This window comes from Nothobranchius furzeri, chromosome 4, assembly GCF_043380555.1.
Source record: "Nothobranchius furzeri strain GRZ-AD chromosome 4, NfurGRZ-RIMD1, whole genome shotgun sequence".
Taxonomy (NCBI): domain Eukaryota; kingdom Metazoa; phylum Chordata; class Actinopteri; order Cyprinodontiformes; family Nothobranchiidae; genus Nothobranchius; species Nothobranchius furzeri.
In genome coordinates, this window is record NC_091744.1 from 13,380,185 (window position 1) to 13,397,908 (window position 17,724).

The following is a 17,724-nucleotide window of genomic DNA, read 5'->3' on the forward strand; positions in this document are numbered from 1 at the left end:
CTGGCCTAATCCTTTATTATAAAAAGATAAAGGAAAACGACATAATTAGCATATATTTGTGAAGGGAAGGGGGGGGGGGGGGATTAGAAAGTGGAATTATTTCTTTTTAATTCCTGAACGGAGGATTTCTCACACATTTTTAAAATTAAACATGGTAATAAAAGAAAGTGTTAAAGGAGAAAACAAAGCTGAGAAAAGTAAAGAGGTGAGCTGAAAGGAGGAGAGCTGGGGCTCCTGTGTGGGAAGCCAACTCAAGGACGGAGGATACCAGGATCATGATTACATATTCAAAATGAATAATAAGAGAGGTAGGAAGAAAGGAACAGATAAAAGGAACGGGAAGCAGCTCTCCTCTAATAACACCCTGCTCCGCATGCGTGTGTTCATCCTGACTGTTATTAATGACGTCAGCAGCAGGGGTCACTTGTTACAGACAGGAACCATGCCAACAGGCAGCTGTCAATCACCAGAGGTGCAAGGATCCCACTGGCCCGCGGAGCGCCCTCGGTCACCATCGCATGCCGATCGACGGTGCTTTGAACTGCTGGGGTGGGAAAAATGCAAAAAGAACACCGAGACGGGCACAAACGGAGCAAAAACTGTGCAGAAATAAGATCATTTTATTGACAAATTATGACAATGTTTCTGTATGAATAAAATCTACTGAAGTTTAGCATAATTACCAAGTCAATGCTGCAACAGACATCTTTGCAGAGCATTTTAAAAACTCATTCAAAATCAGTTGAATCTAGTGTGTAAATATAAAAAGCTGTGCTCAGTTTGACTCTTTCCAAGTGTCAGTTTGGAAGTGCTGGGTCAAGTCCTCACACTCAGAAGCCCTCAAGGTGCCAAATAAATTAGGGGTGGTGGTAAAAGAAAGTTTATAAAAAATGTAATTTAAAGAGTAGCGTAAGCATTTGCCTTATTACCCCGGGTCCTCAGTGAGAGTGGCTGATCCGTAAATTAGCTTGGCACTAAAGGGGCCCCTGTCTGACAGACATACTGCACCGAGTGCTAACACAGATGTTGAGGGCTCATTTACAAAAGTCGGGGTGCTGCGTTGAGCCAGTGGCCCAGAGAGAGTCGACAGCACATTTTCCTCCCAAATATTGGTTCTGCTGCCCCGGCTCGGCTTGGCTCAGCCTGGCTCCCACTGAGCAGGAGCTGGGTAGGAAGAAGGTGGAAAAGGGGGGTAGAAAGAGAAGAGGATGACAGTTTTCCCAGCCTCAGCCCAGGGAGTCAGGCTTTTTCGCTGACTGGTGCTGCGAGCGCGGCCAGCTCTTCTGTCAGCACTTTCCTCTCCTTCATCTTCACGCGCACGGCCTCCATTAGCTGGCCGGCAGAGGGGATCTGCAGGGGAGGTGAAAGATAGATACAGGGTGTGTATGGGGTGGGGGGTGATGGGAAGTGTTGGAGAAAATGAGGAAAACATACCAATGCACCACTATTAAAAAAAAACACACATTTTTTTAGAAGCTTGGCAGCTTTTCAGAGCCTGTGTGCTGTTTTGTGAAACCCGAGGAGCCCAGATGGGGCCCGAGGACTCGTCAAACTTCTCAGGGACTACTGTATCTACCGTTTCCAACTGTAGCCATGTGCAGTGCATCACCTAGGCAACTCACAGTACCGAGCTGCAGTCTCAGGGCCAAATTTTACAGCTCGCTAATTCTACACTTCTGTTGTTGGTTGCTGATAAACACGTCTCCTGAGTATCAAACTAATGGTTTCTGTGCCACATGATTAGTTGTTTATGTAAACAAATTGCTTCTTTTGTGCACCCTGAACATGTAAAACTCCCCTTTGTTTCTAATGTTTTAATTGTGTAATAATCATAGGAAACCAGGAGATGACAGAAGTTAATAGAAACTGGTTTAGTGAACATTTTTCTAACCTAATCTGTCCGTTGATGGCAGAAACATGGCAACCCTGAGGTCATTTTTACAGAGCTGAGGACACACGTTCCATGGAAGTCTATCACTTTTGAACAAAAGCGCCTGGAGGTATAATTGGCATCACTGGGAACATTTACAGGATTGTTTGTGGTGTGAATCGCAGGATTGTGTCAATACTGGAACATGAAGAGGATGACCACGGATGTCCCTTAAATCATACATAATCACAAAAGGTTTGTCTGTTTGGTTTCTATGGAAAAAACAGGAAATGTTTAAATAAAAAGAGTGCATTTCTAAGAGGTATGAATAATAATAATAATAATAAATGGTATGTACTTCAAAATCTTCTTAATATTTTTACACAGGCCAAGTCACATGGCCTCTGGGAACGTTCCATAAGATAAAGTTACAACGTCAGAATTACTGGTGAAGTGTTATAAGGAAAGAAAAAACAAATGCCATGTGACCTGAAACCGTAATTTATCAGTTTCCGATACGCCTGGAGGGTGAGAACCTTAGACTTTAACACCTCAGTTGCTCCCACACACGTGCCCATTGCTCCTGCCCCCAACACCTCTTCTTCATTAAAGGTAAGAGGATCAGGCAACACAAGGCCTCATGTGCCGGGAAGTATGTGTGAAATTGTGCGCCATCGTGCGTGTGTGAAGTAGGGAGCTCGGATGCATCAAAAACACGGCGCTAGTCCTCAGAGAACCGCTACACTGAAGTAAGTGCTGAGACATCTCCCTCAGCCTTCATCCTCCAGGGAGGACTCACTCCCTGTCTCCTGCACACAGGCACACATTTCCCAATCAGCTAATTGCACTTAGAGCCACTAAGTATGCAAACAAACCCCACTAAAATAGAGACGCAGCCACAACACTGGCTCTGTGGGACAGCAGAGTGGGAGACTGGATCATTAAAAGTCCCAAAAAGGGAACATGGGTAAACAACTCTAACAGGTAAACATGAACTAGATAAATGTGAGCCAAAAACAGATGTTAAAACCAAGATAGAAATCCAGAATACTTTCTATTATTCTTTTAAAAACTTCATCTGGAGATAAAACCAACAAAGAAGCAACAACCCTCTCGTAATTACACCTTTCCATCAGGTATTTATCACAGCAGCATGTGTGAAGCTGCCTTTTACACTGACATCACCATGTGTGCGTACGTACATTACAATTAATTTCATTGTTGAAACAAATCTGTAAATCCATATTCGTGGTGAATAAATGCTCTCATGTGCTTATTAGCAATGCACGAAAATGGATCTTTGCACAAAAAAGGGTTTAATCCAAAATTAAAATTAAATGATCGAGTGTGTTGGGTGTGAGTAATAACACTGCATCCAGAGATTAAAACTGGGGGTTTTGGATCTTTAAACAGGCTGCTCTTACTTCTTAAATCCTAAACAATGCACAAGTAACTGAGGTAAGACCTGTAAAATTGTCCGAAAGTGCCGAAAGAATCTGACAAAACTGTGGTGCGTTAAACACCAAAGAGACAAGAGACAGATGTTCACAGATGCTGCAGACGCTCCTGACAACCTGCTTGGTGTTTTAGGCCCCAGAGAGAGGATTCTGATTGGCTGTTCAGCTTAGCGAATGAGCTCCGCTGTATGGTAATGTGACTGTGTTATTATTCATAATGGATAAAGTTTAGAGTTCTGCGTAAAAGGATGAACATAAAAGACAATTCATGTGTTAGTTTGAAGTGAAACGTGGATTTTCAGTAGGAGAATGTACGTGAGAGGTAATACCACGTTAAATATCAAAAAAGAAATGCAATGTTTTTGTTCAATTACAACGTCATTCTCTGTTGCAAGGCATTGCCTCGTACAAGTGTAGCTGATGCATCGGGACTGGCAGCTAAACACAGTGTTTGTGATGAGATTAAGTGCTATTTATCCCCCCAGATGCTGCTGATGAAAGGACACACAGCTGCCTGTTCCTGAAGTTTGTTTTGGACATGAGAGTTCTTAAGAAGCCAGCTGATATTAAATATAACCAAGTGTTGGACATTTTGGGGTTTATTTCTTGTAGTCCATTATATTTAATGTTTTTTCTTTTGATTTGCCACCTACATCGACAGATTCTGGCTAAAGTGCTTATCCATATGCCCACAACGGGGACGAGCCCCGACTATCATCTCCTTTCATCTAACTGCCACATTAGCTGGGGACTGATACCCTGCAGGATGGTTGGAGGTAAGCTCTGATGCAGCTGCTCTATGGGATCCCCTGGGCTGCTTAAGGCAGTGTTAAGAACTGGCACTAATGTTATGCTACAGTTGATTTTGCGGGGCCCCTGTCCCCTTTGGCAGAACTATCACTAGAACCACCGATAAGCAACCCAACCACTGTTTTGCAAGATACCCTGTCCCCCTTGGCAACACTAAAATAGCTACTGTAGCACTAAGCCATGCTAACTTACATCTATTACTATTCAACAGGCCCTGCAGAGAAGACCTCTTCTTTTGGTAGGTGATTTCAGGAGCATATTTCGCTGAACTGACACGCACAGTCACTGACAAATAAGTTTGAGTGAGTGTACAATGTGTGTGTTAATAGTTTTTGTTACCTCTTTAGGACCTTTTTGGGTATGATGCCGGCATTAGTTCTTATGGGAACCAAAGCATAGCCGTATTGTGGTGGGATTTCACATTTGGGTTACTGGTTAGGGGTCATTTGTAAATTGTAGATTAGAGTTTAGATTAGGCTAAATAAATGAAAGGAGGCCTCCTAAAAAGGATAGAAACAAGAAATGTGTGTCTATGAGTGTGAGTGTTCAAGAACAGGGGCTGCAAGCAAAATGTGTTTTTATGAGCCAATTAAATGACACCACCATTCTTTAGCCTGGGGCACACCTGAAGGCGAGCAGCAGCTCAAAGTCGTAGCCCTCCAGTGACCGCTGTGTTACAGTGGCATTACAAACACGCATTTTTTCCCTTCTTTTACATAAAAGATCAATGAGTCTGTCACTTTGCTTTTTCCCGTGGAACAGGCTGGCAGAATTATTTTCAAGGGTCCAATTTGTAAGTCATTGTGGAGATTGTGTCAAGCAGCAGGATATCCAAATGAGGAGGGAGGAGAAATCAAGAGAGTAAAGGAAGCACAGGAACATACATCAACGTGTCATCAGCAAACACGTCAGCATGTCACCGGTATGTAGCAGTAAACTCTGTCACTGGTGTCCAAAACTCTGCTTTAAAAGCAACGCTTTGGACTTTACTAATTCATACAGCCCTGTGTTTAACTCTAACAAAATTTTTTAAAGTTTGGTCTACTTTTATAGCAATTAACTGCAATCTGTTGATCCAATATATATATATATATATATATATATATATATATATATATATATATATATATATATATAATTAAAAAAAGGCCAGAAACTAACATTTATTATTTGTGATTTTAGGACACCAAGTATACCTGCAGTAAACTGTGTCCTTTGCTTGTGAGCAAGTTTCAATCTAGGCCACTAGTCAAGGTAAAGGAAAAGTAGTCTTTTATCACATCGGGGAAAAAAAACAGCTCTTTGATCTTTAATCCTCTCACTTTTGTTTGAAAATCAAATGTATTAAACTTGGGAATAACAACAATAACAGCATGATGAGTAGATTAAAAAAAGCACAAAGGCACCACACTAAAAAGCCTTGCATTTGATTATCTCCAATAATGAATATGTCACATTAGCAAAGAGCGGCTCAGGTATGAAACTCACAAAAGCACCAACAAGCCCAATCTCTTGCTCTTCTTCATAATTACCTACCCCTGCAGCAGTAAAGATCCCTCTCTCATTCTCCCCTTTGGTCACTAGGGACTGATATGAAAGGCAATTGGACACCTGGGGCCACAAATATTGTAATTAAAAATCTCTCATTTTCTTGATATGTTGTTTGGAAACATCATTTCAGTGTGCAACATGCATTTGTTAGGGATCTGACCTAAATATACAGGAGATTAAACAGAGAAAAGCACCAGGTCTTTGTTTCAGGTTCCTACTCATTAGGTGAGAAAATGAGGTGATTCAGCCACGATAGAAAGGAAAAAATAGAAAGGTGGTCTCCATGCAAAGGAGATGCAACCTTAAGGTTGAACTCAGCAATTAAGACCTCAAAAACTTCACCATGTTTTACTAACCAAGCTAATATATTGGGATGCACTAAACAAGTGACACTACTTACAGGGATGGTCACAAAAATACGCTTAGTCGTGCCTTTGAAAGTGTTATTGAGGGATCCTGTCTTACTGAAGAAATATGCACTGGAATTCTCTTTATGCATGGTCCTAAAGAGTCCATAGTGTCCCAAAAACAACAGTGAAATCAGGCTGGCAGGAAGGTAAGGCCTCTTTAAGACCCCTTCTCTCTGTTACAGCTGGAGCTCAGATCACCAGACAGTTCATGGGAGGTGACAGCCATCTTTAGGAGCGGCTTGTCAAAAAACAAACTTAATGAGTGCGGCATTGATCACAATACAAAGTAAGTTATGTCCAAGTCAAACAGTACTGTCTGCGGCAGTGCAGAGACCGCTGTCATACATCCTTTATACTGCCATTGTGTAATCTTTAGTCAAAAGGACATGATTGTTGCGCCACATTATCGCCACGGTCTGACCACTAATAAACGACCTAAGGCTCCCTGATGCCAACTCAGCGTTGCAGCAAATTGGCGGTATTGTTTTCTAAAACAGGCTTTACTGGGCCCACTAAAACAACACATTTGGAAAAACCCCTTCAGCGTGAAGGCTATCATGTAGCGTCTCTCAGTACTCAATGTAGTTTGTTGGGATGTTTTCTACATTCCTGAGACAGTGTCCTTAGCCTCATCACACCTTTAATGCTGGCAGCAGGTTCTTGTGAAAATTGCACCTCATTTGCTTGCAATTCCATCACTCCATGACTCTCTCCGACCACACGAGGATGAAGCCACACAATAGCAAACCATGTAACACTAGCTAGATCCTACCCTGTGATGAGGTCATAGGCCAGAATGATTGGACTTGCTGATGACCACATCACCGATAAGTTTCCACTGCTGCTACTTCTGTGAAGACGCTCCACCCGGGACCTTGAAATGAAACCACCACAACAATAAACCACTACAACCTCATTATGTATTCCTGTTTATGCATGCCCAAAACCATCATGGATGTATCACACCTCGATGCATTTAACAGGGAGTCTACAGCATTCCTAATATGATCCTAAAGACATTGCCAACACCCTGCAAAGACCACCAACATTCCAATAGTTTTAAACTAAGTGTGGTTGTCACACCGCATAAAGAATCTCTTAAATCTTAAGCACTACAACATGCCTCCAGACTAATAAAACTCCATCCATCCATTTTCAGCTGCTTATCCAGAGTCGGGTCGCTTTGGCAGCAGCCTAGTGCCAAGACGCCCTGACTTCCCTCTCCCCAGCTACTTGGACCAGCTCTTCCGGGGGAATCCCAAGGCATTCCCTGGCCAGCCTAGAGACATAGTCCCTCCAACGTGTCCTGGGTCTTCCCTTGTTTATTAATTTGTCTTTTCGACCTCAAAAACATTATATTCTGGAAAATTTGGACCTGTCCTCATCCCAACCCCTTCCATGATCAAAGACCAACAACTTGTTGCTTCCATTCTATCTAAAGGAGTCACGCTGCACACTAATATTAGCACAAGCTTCACCCACTCCTCTCCAGGGAACCCCCTTGCCAGTCCTTTCCTCTGATCCAGTGACATTATTACAACACAAAGACTCGCCTCAAGTCCCCCTCACATACATACAAACATACTTACCGAGATAAAAAGAGTGGCTGATTTAATTAGCTCCGTCATTAAATGAGGCTTAATTAGTCACTTTCCTTCAGAGAGAAGTTCGGCACTCAGAGCTGTTCCTTGTCATTACAGCACCATAATGAGCCACACAGCACAATACACTACCCCAAACCCTCACAGCAACAACAATAGAAAAGTTTCTCAGCACATTAGAACTGGAGGGAACACATCCACTGATGTGCTGAAAAGCATGTTAAATCCCAAGAAAGCACTGATACAGTGAGAAACTATCGAGAGGCGACATGAATACAGTCTTCTGTTTAAAACTCATTAAAGAAACGAGCAACAAATAACCATCCCTAAAGTTTGAGAAGAGGTTGAAATTAAAGGAATTATTCCAGGCCTCTAGACCATCCATAAATGCCTTTGATGTTTTATAACAAGTTCGCCTCTATCGGTCCGTCTTGTCTCTACCAGGCTCTTAATGTAAGGTCCACCTGCTTGTTATAGCTTGGAGGCTGATAAGAAGTGATGCCTGTAAGTCTCCCTGGGGTGTGATTGGGAGGTAAATATTAGCAGGCCCTCAGCGCCACCCCACACCAGTAAAACAAACCACTGTCCTCTCATAAAGGAATCAACAGAGTCAATGACTTTTTAAATGTTATTATGCTGTCACGAGGCTTGAGATAGGTATGCGAGTACAAAATGAGTCTGAAAAATCATCTGGAGGGAGTGTGTGAGTGTGTGATTGTGCGCACACACACACACACACACACACACACACACACACACACACACACACACACACACACACACACACACACACACACACACACACACACACACACACACACACACGTCCTGTTCATTATTGGCCAGCAGCAAAAGCCAGTCATTTCCCTGTCTTCATAAAGACCTGGCCCATTAAATTCTACCTCCAGTCAATAATTAGGACTCCACAAATAAACCAAAGGCAATTAAATCAATGCTTCCCCAGGTCGGTGCATGGATCCCATGGCCCACATGGACACTCCATCTTCACTGCTGGCCTTATTCATGGAAGGTTGAGGTGGAGCCACACATTGCACCCCCTGGCCAGCTCATGATTATTAGGGAGCAATGTCCCTTGATCCTAGCTATAGAGACCTTCTCATGGTGACTCTCTCCAGAGAAGCATAGGGTTTGATTTCATTAACTCATCAGCGGAGATGAGGGTGGAACAAATGAACGCAATGTTTCATTTCATTTTGAGTGGACATGTGGGGGAAGCGGTGGGGGGTTGGTCTGGAAATCTATGGCACTTCTTTGGTATTAAGAGAGCCATAAAACACCTCATACACAGTTACTTATCTCCACATCCACAACACTCCGTTTGCTAGTATCACACACTCTCTCATTCTTGTTATGTTGACATGTGGCAGGGCATGACAGTGACTGTTAACAATAACTAGTACACAACATCACACATACACACACACACACACTCACACACACACACACACACACACACACACACACACACACACACACACACACACACACACACACACACACATGCACGAAGACACGCAGTGATTGATGGGTTTGCTATTGACAGGGCCACTGAGGTAATAAAGTGCTGTCCCACTGGTAGCTCCATTAGGCACTGACAGTGACAAGATGAGGCTGTTGCAAGTGTGCACAACTATGTACACACACACACACACACACACACACACACACACACACACACACACACACACACACACACACACACACACACACACACACACACACACACACACACACACACACACACACACACACACACACATCCTCATCCTCTTTCAGTGACAGGCCAGCCAGTTAAGGACACGGATCTCTCATCTTTCCTTTCACTGACTATTTCTGTCTGTGTCTTTTTATCAGATGATGTGTGTGAGTGCAGCTCGGGGTATGATCATATCACTATTAGGAAAGTGTGTTATTAGTGTCACGGGCAGGGTGACAGGCCGGGCCATTCCACATCACAGACAGGGAGCCTTTCATAAGGAACAGAGAAGCTAAAACGGTAGAGTGTGAAGGTCTTTGGAGGAAAAGCTGCCTTCTGAGAATCAGTTGAAACAAATTCTCCTAACAACAGCATTGCCTTTGACCCAGCATTAAGGATGTAAAAAAACGTTAGAGGAGAGAAAAGGGTAGAGCTTGGCGCCTACTTGATATTACGATTCAGTCTTAAAAACTAGTGAAAGGAAACAACAAGACAGAGAGAAGAAACTGTAGATAAATAAATAAACAAAAAACAGAACAAGATGGACTTGAAAGGGGATAGAAAAAGTCTGATTCAGTGATGGGGGGGATGACTGCAGTGGTCCCAGTGGTCCCCACAGGGACCTGGGGGCAAGTCTCAGCCTTGTCATACTCGGCTCTTCTCCTCCTCCACTCTGCACACCAGCTACAGCGCCTCCCCCCCTCCACCACCACCCCTGTTCTGCCCACGGAAAACGTCGATAGCAGGCTGCCGGTGCCGAGGTCTCTGGTGGACACTAGCTCATTCTCCCGGCATCGACAGGCCCGCCAAATCAATATTTAGTTCCCCACTAACAAGCTGCCTCGGGGTCTGAGCCAGAGAGAGAGGGAGGGAAAGAGAGGTACGCGGGACAGTGGAGGACGGCAGAGAGACAGAGCAGGGACTGAGAGCTGTCCAGCTAGAAGGGAAAAACATGGATTCAGTAGTGTGTGTGTGTGTATGTGTGTGTTAGAGTGGGAGGGGGGAGAGGTGTAAAGGTCAGATGAAGATCTGGGGAACAAGAGAACAGTGTCTGGTGTGTGTCGTGGTGCGGAGGCGACGCATGAGTGCCTGCAGCAGCTGCTGACATGAACACAGACAAGACACACACACTTAGACACACACACACACACACACACACACTCGACACTCTCAATCATACACGTATCACAGCGAGCAGACGTTGACAGTGCTCAAGTAATGCTCCAGCGGAGTACTCACAGATGAGTGGCTGTGAGCACACAAAGGCTCCAACAGTGAGGATGTACTCTCCTTTCTTTGTTTTATCTTTTGAATCACAGTTTTTCGTTGTTTCTGAGCCTGAAGCAGGATCATTGGGGTGCGAACTAAAATGCATCTTCTATTTACTGTATTTGCGTGATCCTGGTGCCCCAACTTTTTTTGTAGTTGTTGTCAGGACTGACAAAGCATCGTATTTGCCACATTGAACTAGCATTTTTAGAAAAGTAAATACTACTACCACCTTAAAGCCTGAAAATAATTGATATTTATATGTAAAGGCTGCTTCACTGAGACATGACTATGAAGGGGAATTTTTGATAAACATAAAAACGTTATTGTTTTTGACTAAAAACCACAACAGCTCTGCCACACGGATTGGCCTGTCCAATGAAAGCATTAGGTGATTTATATTTAAAGTAATAAAATAGAAATTCCACTGAAAAAAATAAATAAATAAAACATAGAACATAAAAGATGTAAATGTTTTTGCATAATTTAGAATACTCAAATCAATTACTGATCATTAAAGCTAGTTTTGCTTGAAGGTGTTGCATATGTTTAGGTGTTTTTCCTGAGAATGGGGTCCATTTTTTGGTCAGTCACTTATACTAACAGTAGAAATCTGAAAATATTAGTTGTGAGGATGCACCAACTATTGGCAGGTGACCTGATTTGTCTGATTTTCAGCTTCATGATCTAATAGTTACAATTATTAAAGGGACTTTACAGCGTTTTGAATTTTTATGCTCGCGATTGCCCCCTCAGGCCAAAAGCGTAACGGCAGCTTCAATAGTAGGCTCGTGCACGAGGCGCGCATGCTGTACGTGCACACTCCTTAACGAAAATAACAGCTGAGACAGTCCAGTGTGTGTGTGTGTGTGTGGCCCAGAGAACAGAGGACAGGAGAACGTGCAGCTAATTAAATAATTTGGTTCTGTACCTTTCTCTTCAGCACAGCTGACAAAGGTTTATGATGGGTCAGTCCTCCTGCATGCTCAGATCACTCCCTTCCCTTGCTTTTAAAATTGTTCCAAAATGAAAGTTGAACCCCCATCTTTTTTATCTGTGAATTCAATGCCGTTCGGCGAGTCTCAAATAAAAATTTGGGCATCTTACTGTAAAAAATATACCATTAATGTAAAACATAAACTCTAAATAAACTATGTTCACATCCAGAATCGAACCCGGGTCTTCTGCACAAAGGTCCGACACCTTACTAGGCGAGCTAAAGCACCAGTAACATACTTTTTATCTGTAACATTTATATCCTTCATGACAGCTGCAACAACGTTCAAAGAACGGTTTGGAGGGCTATGCCTGAGCGTGAACGAGCATGAAGCAGCCTGCTCGACCCAAGCAGCTCTCTTTTTCTGTGATTTTACAAAAAAGCAGGCAATCACAGTAAAAATGCCAGGGCTCATTCTACAGGACCACGGCATTGCAGGAGAATGTATTAAGAAATGTATTATTTCTATACATGTTTTGGCTGTCAAACTTCCATAATGCCCCTTTAATATGTCATGCACGTAGTTACAATAAAATAGTTTGAACAATATTTAGAATTAAAAAAATCCCAAAATTATACAGAATACAATTGACATTTGTTTTAGACTTAAGGTTTAATATGTGCTGCACTTTTGTTTTACTAAAATATTCATAGTAGCATTAGTGAAAAGAATACAAAAACGATTGACCCCGTATCTGGTTTACTGTAAAATCCCCATCATCATCATCATCTGCTAAATTTGAAGTAGTTTTTAGAGTCCCAGTGCTTTGTATGCTCTTAGCGACCATTTTTATAGAAATCAAGTGTGAAAGTTTTAATTAAAATTATAAATCTAAATCAGTTCAGAAACCTGCAGTTGGCTTGTTCCACTATAGAAGAACTTCCTCTTCAAATAAGTGGAACACATGTTTGTTATTATTATTATTGCTACTGCAGGTGCATGTGACTCTGACCTTCTGCTGCAACATGAGGTTCAGGTGGTCCAACCACTCCTTGTCCCTGAGACTCTCCATGCAAGCAACTGTAGTCTGAGGAAAAAAAGCATCAGTAAACAAAAACATCACTTTTCAGCGAGCAGACAGGAAAATACACAAAATGACAGAGAATCGTTAAAAAGTTAAAATGAACATCTTCAACCAAACACGGCAGTGTCAGCTTAGTGTTTGGATGGCTTGAGGAGTAACAAGGAATCATACATAGGTCTTTGAAAGTCTAAAGCTTTAGGACACTAATGCAGCATTCCAGCAGCCAGGACCTTGAAGAAGCTCTCCATAGACCAGTGGTGGTGTACACCACTATACATCTGGATATGTTGGTGAAGGTTCTCAGTTATCTGCATACTACTCATGTATGAAAACCGTAAGAGAGTGGGCCTTATTACCTTTAATGAACAAGAACTGCGTGTCCTTTTACACATCAGCACTAATTTATCAACTCTTTAATTTTAGTTTCTCACAGGAACAAAATACACATAATAGTTTGTGTGTGTTTGATTGAATTTAAATAATTCTGGACATTACACACTGATGATCTTTACCTGGAAACAGGGCCAGATTAACACTTTGTTGTACCCTGGGCAACAATATTAAAGGGCCCCATCATCATGACCCAAGGATCACCATAACATGGTCACACACAGAATATTTTACTCTAATATGCAGTAAATATACTCAATACCTGAATGCCTGACATCACGCAATCCGCTCAGGGTAACCTTTGACCTACTTCGTGTGGACTGACCAATGAGGAGAGGGTCTTAACTTGAGGCCCTCTCTTCATTGGTCAGTCTGCATGAGACTGACACTCAACCGCTCTCAACTGACGTTCAAAGTCGTAGGCAGCGAAGCGTCTGTGCAGCGCAAAAGCCCGGGTGGACAGTTTGTTTAATATAGGGTGATCATATTTCCAAAAAAGAGGACTGGGGATCTGTGCCTATGACGTCACACTATGGCAACGCCACACAAACCACGCTAGGACCCATTTTTTTGAAAGAACTAAATTAATATCAGATTCTGCCAATAAAAGGGCTCTAAAATAATTCATATGTAAATATTTTGCATATTTATTGCAAAATGTCATTTTCTGCTTTAGTGCTGCAACAAGGTTTTATTAATAATAAATTATTATACCTTTTGTTTTACTACAGCATTGGTAAGCTTCCTGTGCACGGATTATTAAGGATGCTTGTTTCAGCTGTGAGATTAGACGATAGGATCAATGAGAAAATAAGTTGTTACAGACTCCATGGAAACTTTCAGAGAATCCACAAATAGTGGCTTTTAAATGGTTTTGTTACTTTTTGCAAGTTTAGAAAAGCAGCAGATGAGACATCATGTCTGATAATTTAGTTTCTTATCTGATAATATTAGAACATGTCAGTGATGTCTGAGGGGCTTTTACAAACACTGTATAACTAATACTACTGGACAGGGTATGAATTACACAGAGGCTTCTGGGGAGCCCAGCTATGGGGGGGTTTCTGTTTTGCCTTGGCCCCCACAATGCCTTGAAACGACCCTGGGTGTGTGACTGAGTTTTGAAGTTGATCTGAATTGTATCAGATGTATAAATATGACATGCGTATAACTTATTGTTTTATACAGGTAAAAACATGTAGTGGAGATAAATCTACCTACATTTTACTTTCAATACTTTTGTTTTGTTTTCTTGTTTTTATTTAACTGTTTTCCTGTCCTGTCTGTCTCTCATCTTCCTGCATCTCCTCTAAACTCTCCAGAAAAACTGCTGCATGGATTTTCACTTCAACAGATCTCCTGACTGCAAAGCGGAGAGCGCGTTTCGATGCTGCGTCAGTGAGGTGAAATCACCGCAGCACAGGTGATGAGCTCCGCAGTAGCAGAGCGCTTCAGGCACAAATAAGACAGAAAGTAGAGAACATGTGTGGACATGAACGATGGTGTGTTAATTAAAGTTCTTTGGTTGTGCCACTTTGAGAATGGACCGTGCGCTGGAAGCAGCAGCCTGGGGCGCTGCGCACCAACAATCATCGCTCTGCTGCTCTCTGCTCAAAAGAGTCCATGAATGATGTAATATAGGTAGTGTTGTGATTATTAGTCAATGAATAATTTGTAAGCTTTACTTACTTTTTTGGATTCATCAATAAATTCGTAAATATGGAAATATTTACCTATTTATTACGTAATTAGGATATTAGGATATCCTCGGGGCACCACCCCCTTTTATAGGGGGAATGAATCCAAACCCTCTTATTAATCTGTCTAAGGTTCGTAAATTCGTTTACGAGCAGCAGTCCTATTTCATCCAACACAGACAAATTCACTTGAGACAACTGCTTAATTGGCAATAACATTTATTAACTAATATACCCACTTCGGCTTCTCCCAAAGTGTTTAGCCAATCAATATCCACCAACTTATTTTATCAAACGAATAACAAGTGATTAAACAATGAGATGATAATGTGAAATAATCTGAGGTGGTGTAACCCCAAGATGGAGGGGTTTAGAAAACCCAAAATGGCTGATTCCTTTGTCTGGCTCCTGGGATCAAACCACTTGTGGAATGCGTGTGTGTGTGGGTGTGTGTGTGCAAGTTTTCTCAAACACAGTCAGTGGCTTAACTTTCAGCAGTGATGTGGCAAGATTTCATGCACAGTAACTTAACAAAACACTTCAAACCGCTTCACAAAGATCAATAAACAAAATAAAAGATCAATCAAAGGCAAATGAAAATATCTAATAGTTTGTCAGTCTGGCCACAGCGCAAAACTTAGATATTAAACAATGACAAACAAAACAGCTTACTTTTAAGATGGTCCGATGGGCGTATTTTGGTACGAAGGAGAGACCGTCTTATACTTTGAAGCAATCACGCAGTTTGATCGCTTGTTCTGGACTATATTAGAGTCGGGAGAGAAAGTGAAAGAGAAAAAAAAAAGGAAAATCTTGCATGAGTGAACCGAAGGCGTCCCTTTTTGTTCGCGTTGAGCAGATTTGATGGTTTTCCGTTGCTTTCCAGCCGTCTGGCCTCCGCACGCTGTCCGGTGCGGTAGCAAACAAGTTCCTCTTCACACCAGTTGAACTGGAACAAAAGAGAGTTAAGTTTCGTTCTGCGCTGGGCTTTAGATTCTCCAGCCAGCGGGCGGGACGTGTGGAGGTTCCGGGGTTCAGCGTCACTTTGGTGACGTCATCACATTGCTTCCGGCTGCAGGGAATCATGGGAAATGAAGTTGTTGCTGGCGCTGATTTTTAATATGCCTTTTTATTCACGCTCCAGGGCGTTTTTGGCACAGTCTTTTGGAGAAATTACTGCATAGTAATTTTCTCATGCGGGCAGACCCTCAACAGTAGAAAACTTTTTTCCGGCTCCCTTGGATGCGTAGGATATCCAGCTCCCCATAATGCTCCCGGATGACAAACCGGACATTTTCATCAATACAAGACCCAAAGCAATAGCAAAAGATTTGCCTCTGCAGTTTGGTCTAGCCATGCTGACCAGGTCTGCCTTTGGGCTGAGCAGTTTTGTGTCAAGCCAATCACAGCGCTCTATGTTTGTTAGGCGAGCTTAGCGCCAGAGCTGTGGTGGAGAAAAACTACAAAAATTTTATAGTGTCAGAAATGGCGCTGGTTTGAAACGGCTTTGACATCAACTTTTAGACTATTTAGACTTGGGCTTTTCTTCCAGACATGAGCAGATAGAGGTACCCAAGTCCTTTATTTAGAAAAAGGACTTATTTGCTTCTTCTTCTTTAAATGTGTATGGTGGATTGCCCCGTTGACTGATTTCCGTAGCAATGAATGAATACGACATGTTGCCCATTACTCTGATTGGTTCTAACGCTGTCCAGTTGCGTGCAGAGACAGTTTAAAGAGCAAGTCATGCCAAATCAACATTTTTTTTGCTGATAAACTATATAAATGAGTGTCTGATTGTGCTGTAGACAAATGTAGTCAATAACTCGGCACTTTAGTGCATCTTAGTTAAAATTTAAATATTCTGCCTAAAACTGTCAGCGATGCACCGTCGTCAGGCAAAAACTCAGCACTGCATTTGAATTAAAATCTACCATCACTATTCGCTAAGAGGTACACTATGATGTTGGATGGTACATTATGATGTCACAATGCTGTGAGTGTGTGTATTTGTTAGCGGCTCCGCCCTATCGGTCTGCTAAGCAACAGCATTTGTTGCATTTTTCAAACAGGAAGTGGGAGTTGAGTAAGAATCTGGCAGGGGATGACTTGCTCTTTAAAAGAGAACCAAACATTGCAGAGAAAGAGAAAGGTCTAACATAAATAACATTTGCACTAAATAGATTCTAACTTATTGTCCACTTTATTCCAGCACAGATTCTATCTTGATGAAAGAACCAGGCTTTTGACTTAATCTAAAAAATAAAGATGTTGCAATCATAGTCACTAACTGGTTTGTAACAACATTTGTACAAGTGAAAGCTGTCATCTTTAGTTTTTGAAAATCAAATTGAGTGAGCAATGTATCTGACTGCAGAAATCACGGTTGGCCATCACTAAGTATTATCATGCTTGAAGACATGTTGAGAATTATGAACCTGATTACTTTGAGTGAAAGCACATTGATGTCATGTCACTGTAGAAAACTACTTGATACACTAAATTTGCTATGAGGCGTTTTAGGAAATAAAAAGTGAGGATAGTTCTCATAAAAATCTTTAGACATTTGTGTCTCCAGATAGAATTTTCCAATTGGTATAATGTCTATTTTTACCTTTTCTAAATCTGATTAGGTAAGTAATTTGTTAAGCAGAAACACAGGAAATCTGTTATAGAAACAGTTAGGAAAACAGCAGGCAACTGGATTAACTGGTTAAAACTTTTACACATCAACGTCTATCATCAGCATTCCAACCTGATCAAAAATCACTACAAGAGAAATCAGTTCTGATGGTTGACAAACCTACAGACACCTTTTTCTAGCTCCAGTAGGATTTTACTTGCTTAGGTATTAGCATTTCAACCACAAATGAACAGCTTGAAGCCTGGAAAGATAAATCTGCTCATGGTTGTTCAACCAAAAATCTCAA

General features: G+C 41.9%; 1 protein-coding gene across 1 annotated transcript in view; it reads right to left on the minus strand.

The window, feature by feature from the left end:
• Positions 1-600: 600 nt before the first annotated feature.
• The window catches only part of cntln (centlein, centrosomal protein), a 127,378-nt gene continuing 110,254 nt past the window's right edge, over positions 601-17,724 (minus strand). The window contains exons 26-27 of the mRNA XM_015965167.2: positions 12,636-12,710; positions 601-1,350 (exon numbers count right to left, since the gene is read on the minus strand). Coding sequence (XP_015820653.1) covers positions 1,240-1,350; positions 12,636-12,710 — 186 coding nt within the window. The 3' untranslated portion in view covers positions 601-1,239. The remainder of the gene's footprint in view (positions 1,351-12,635; positions 12,711-17,724) is intronic.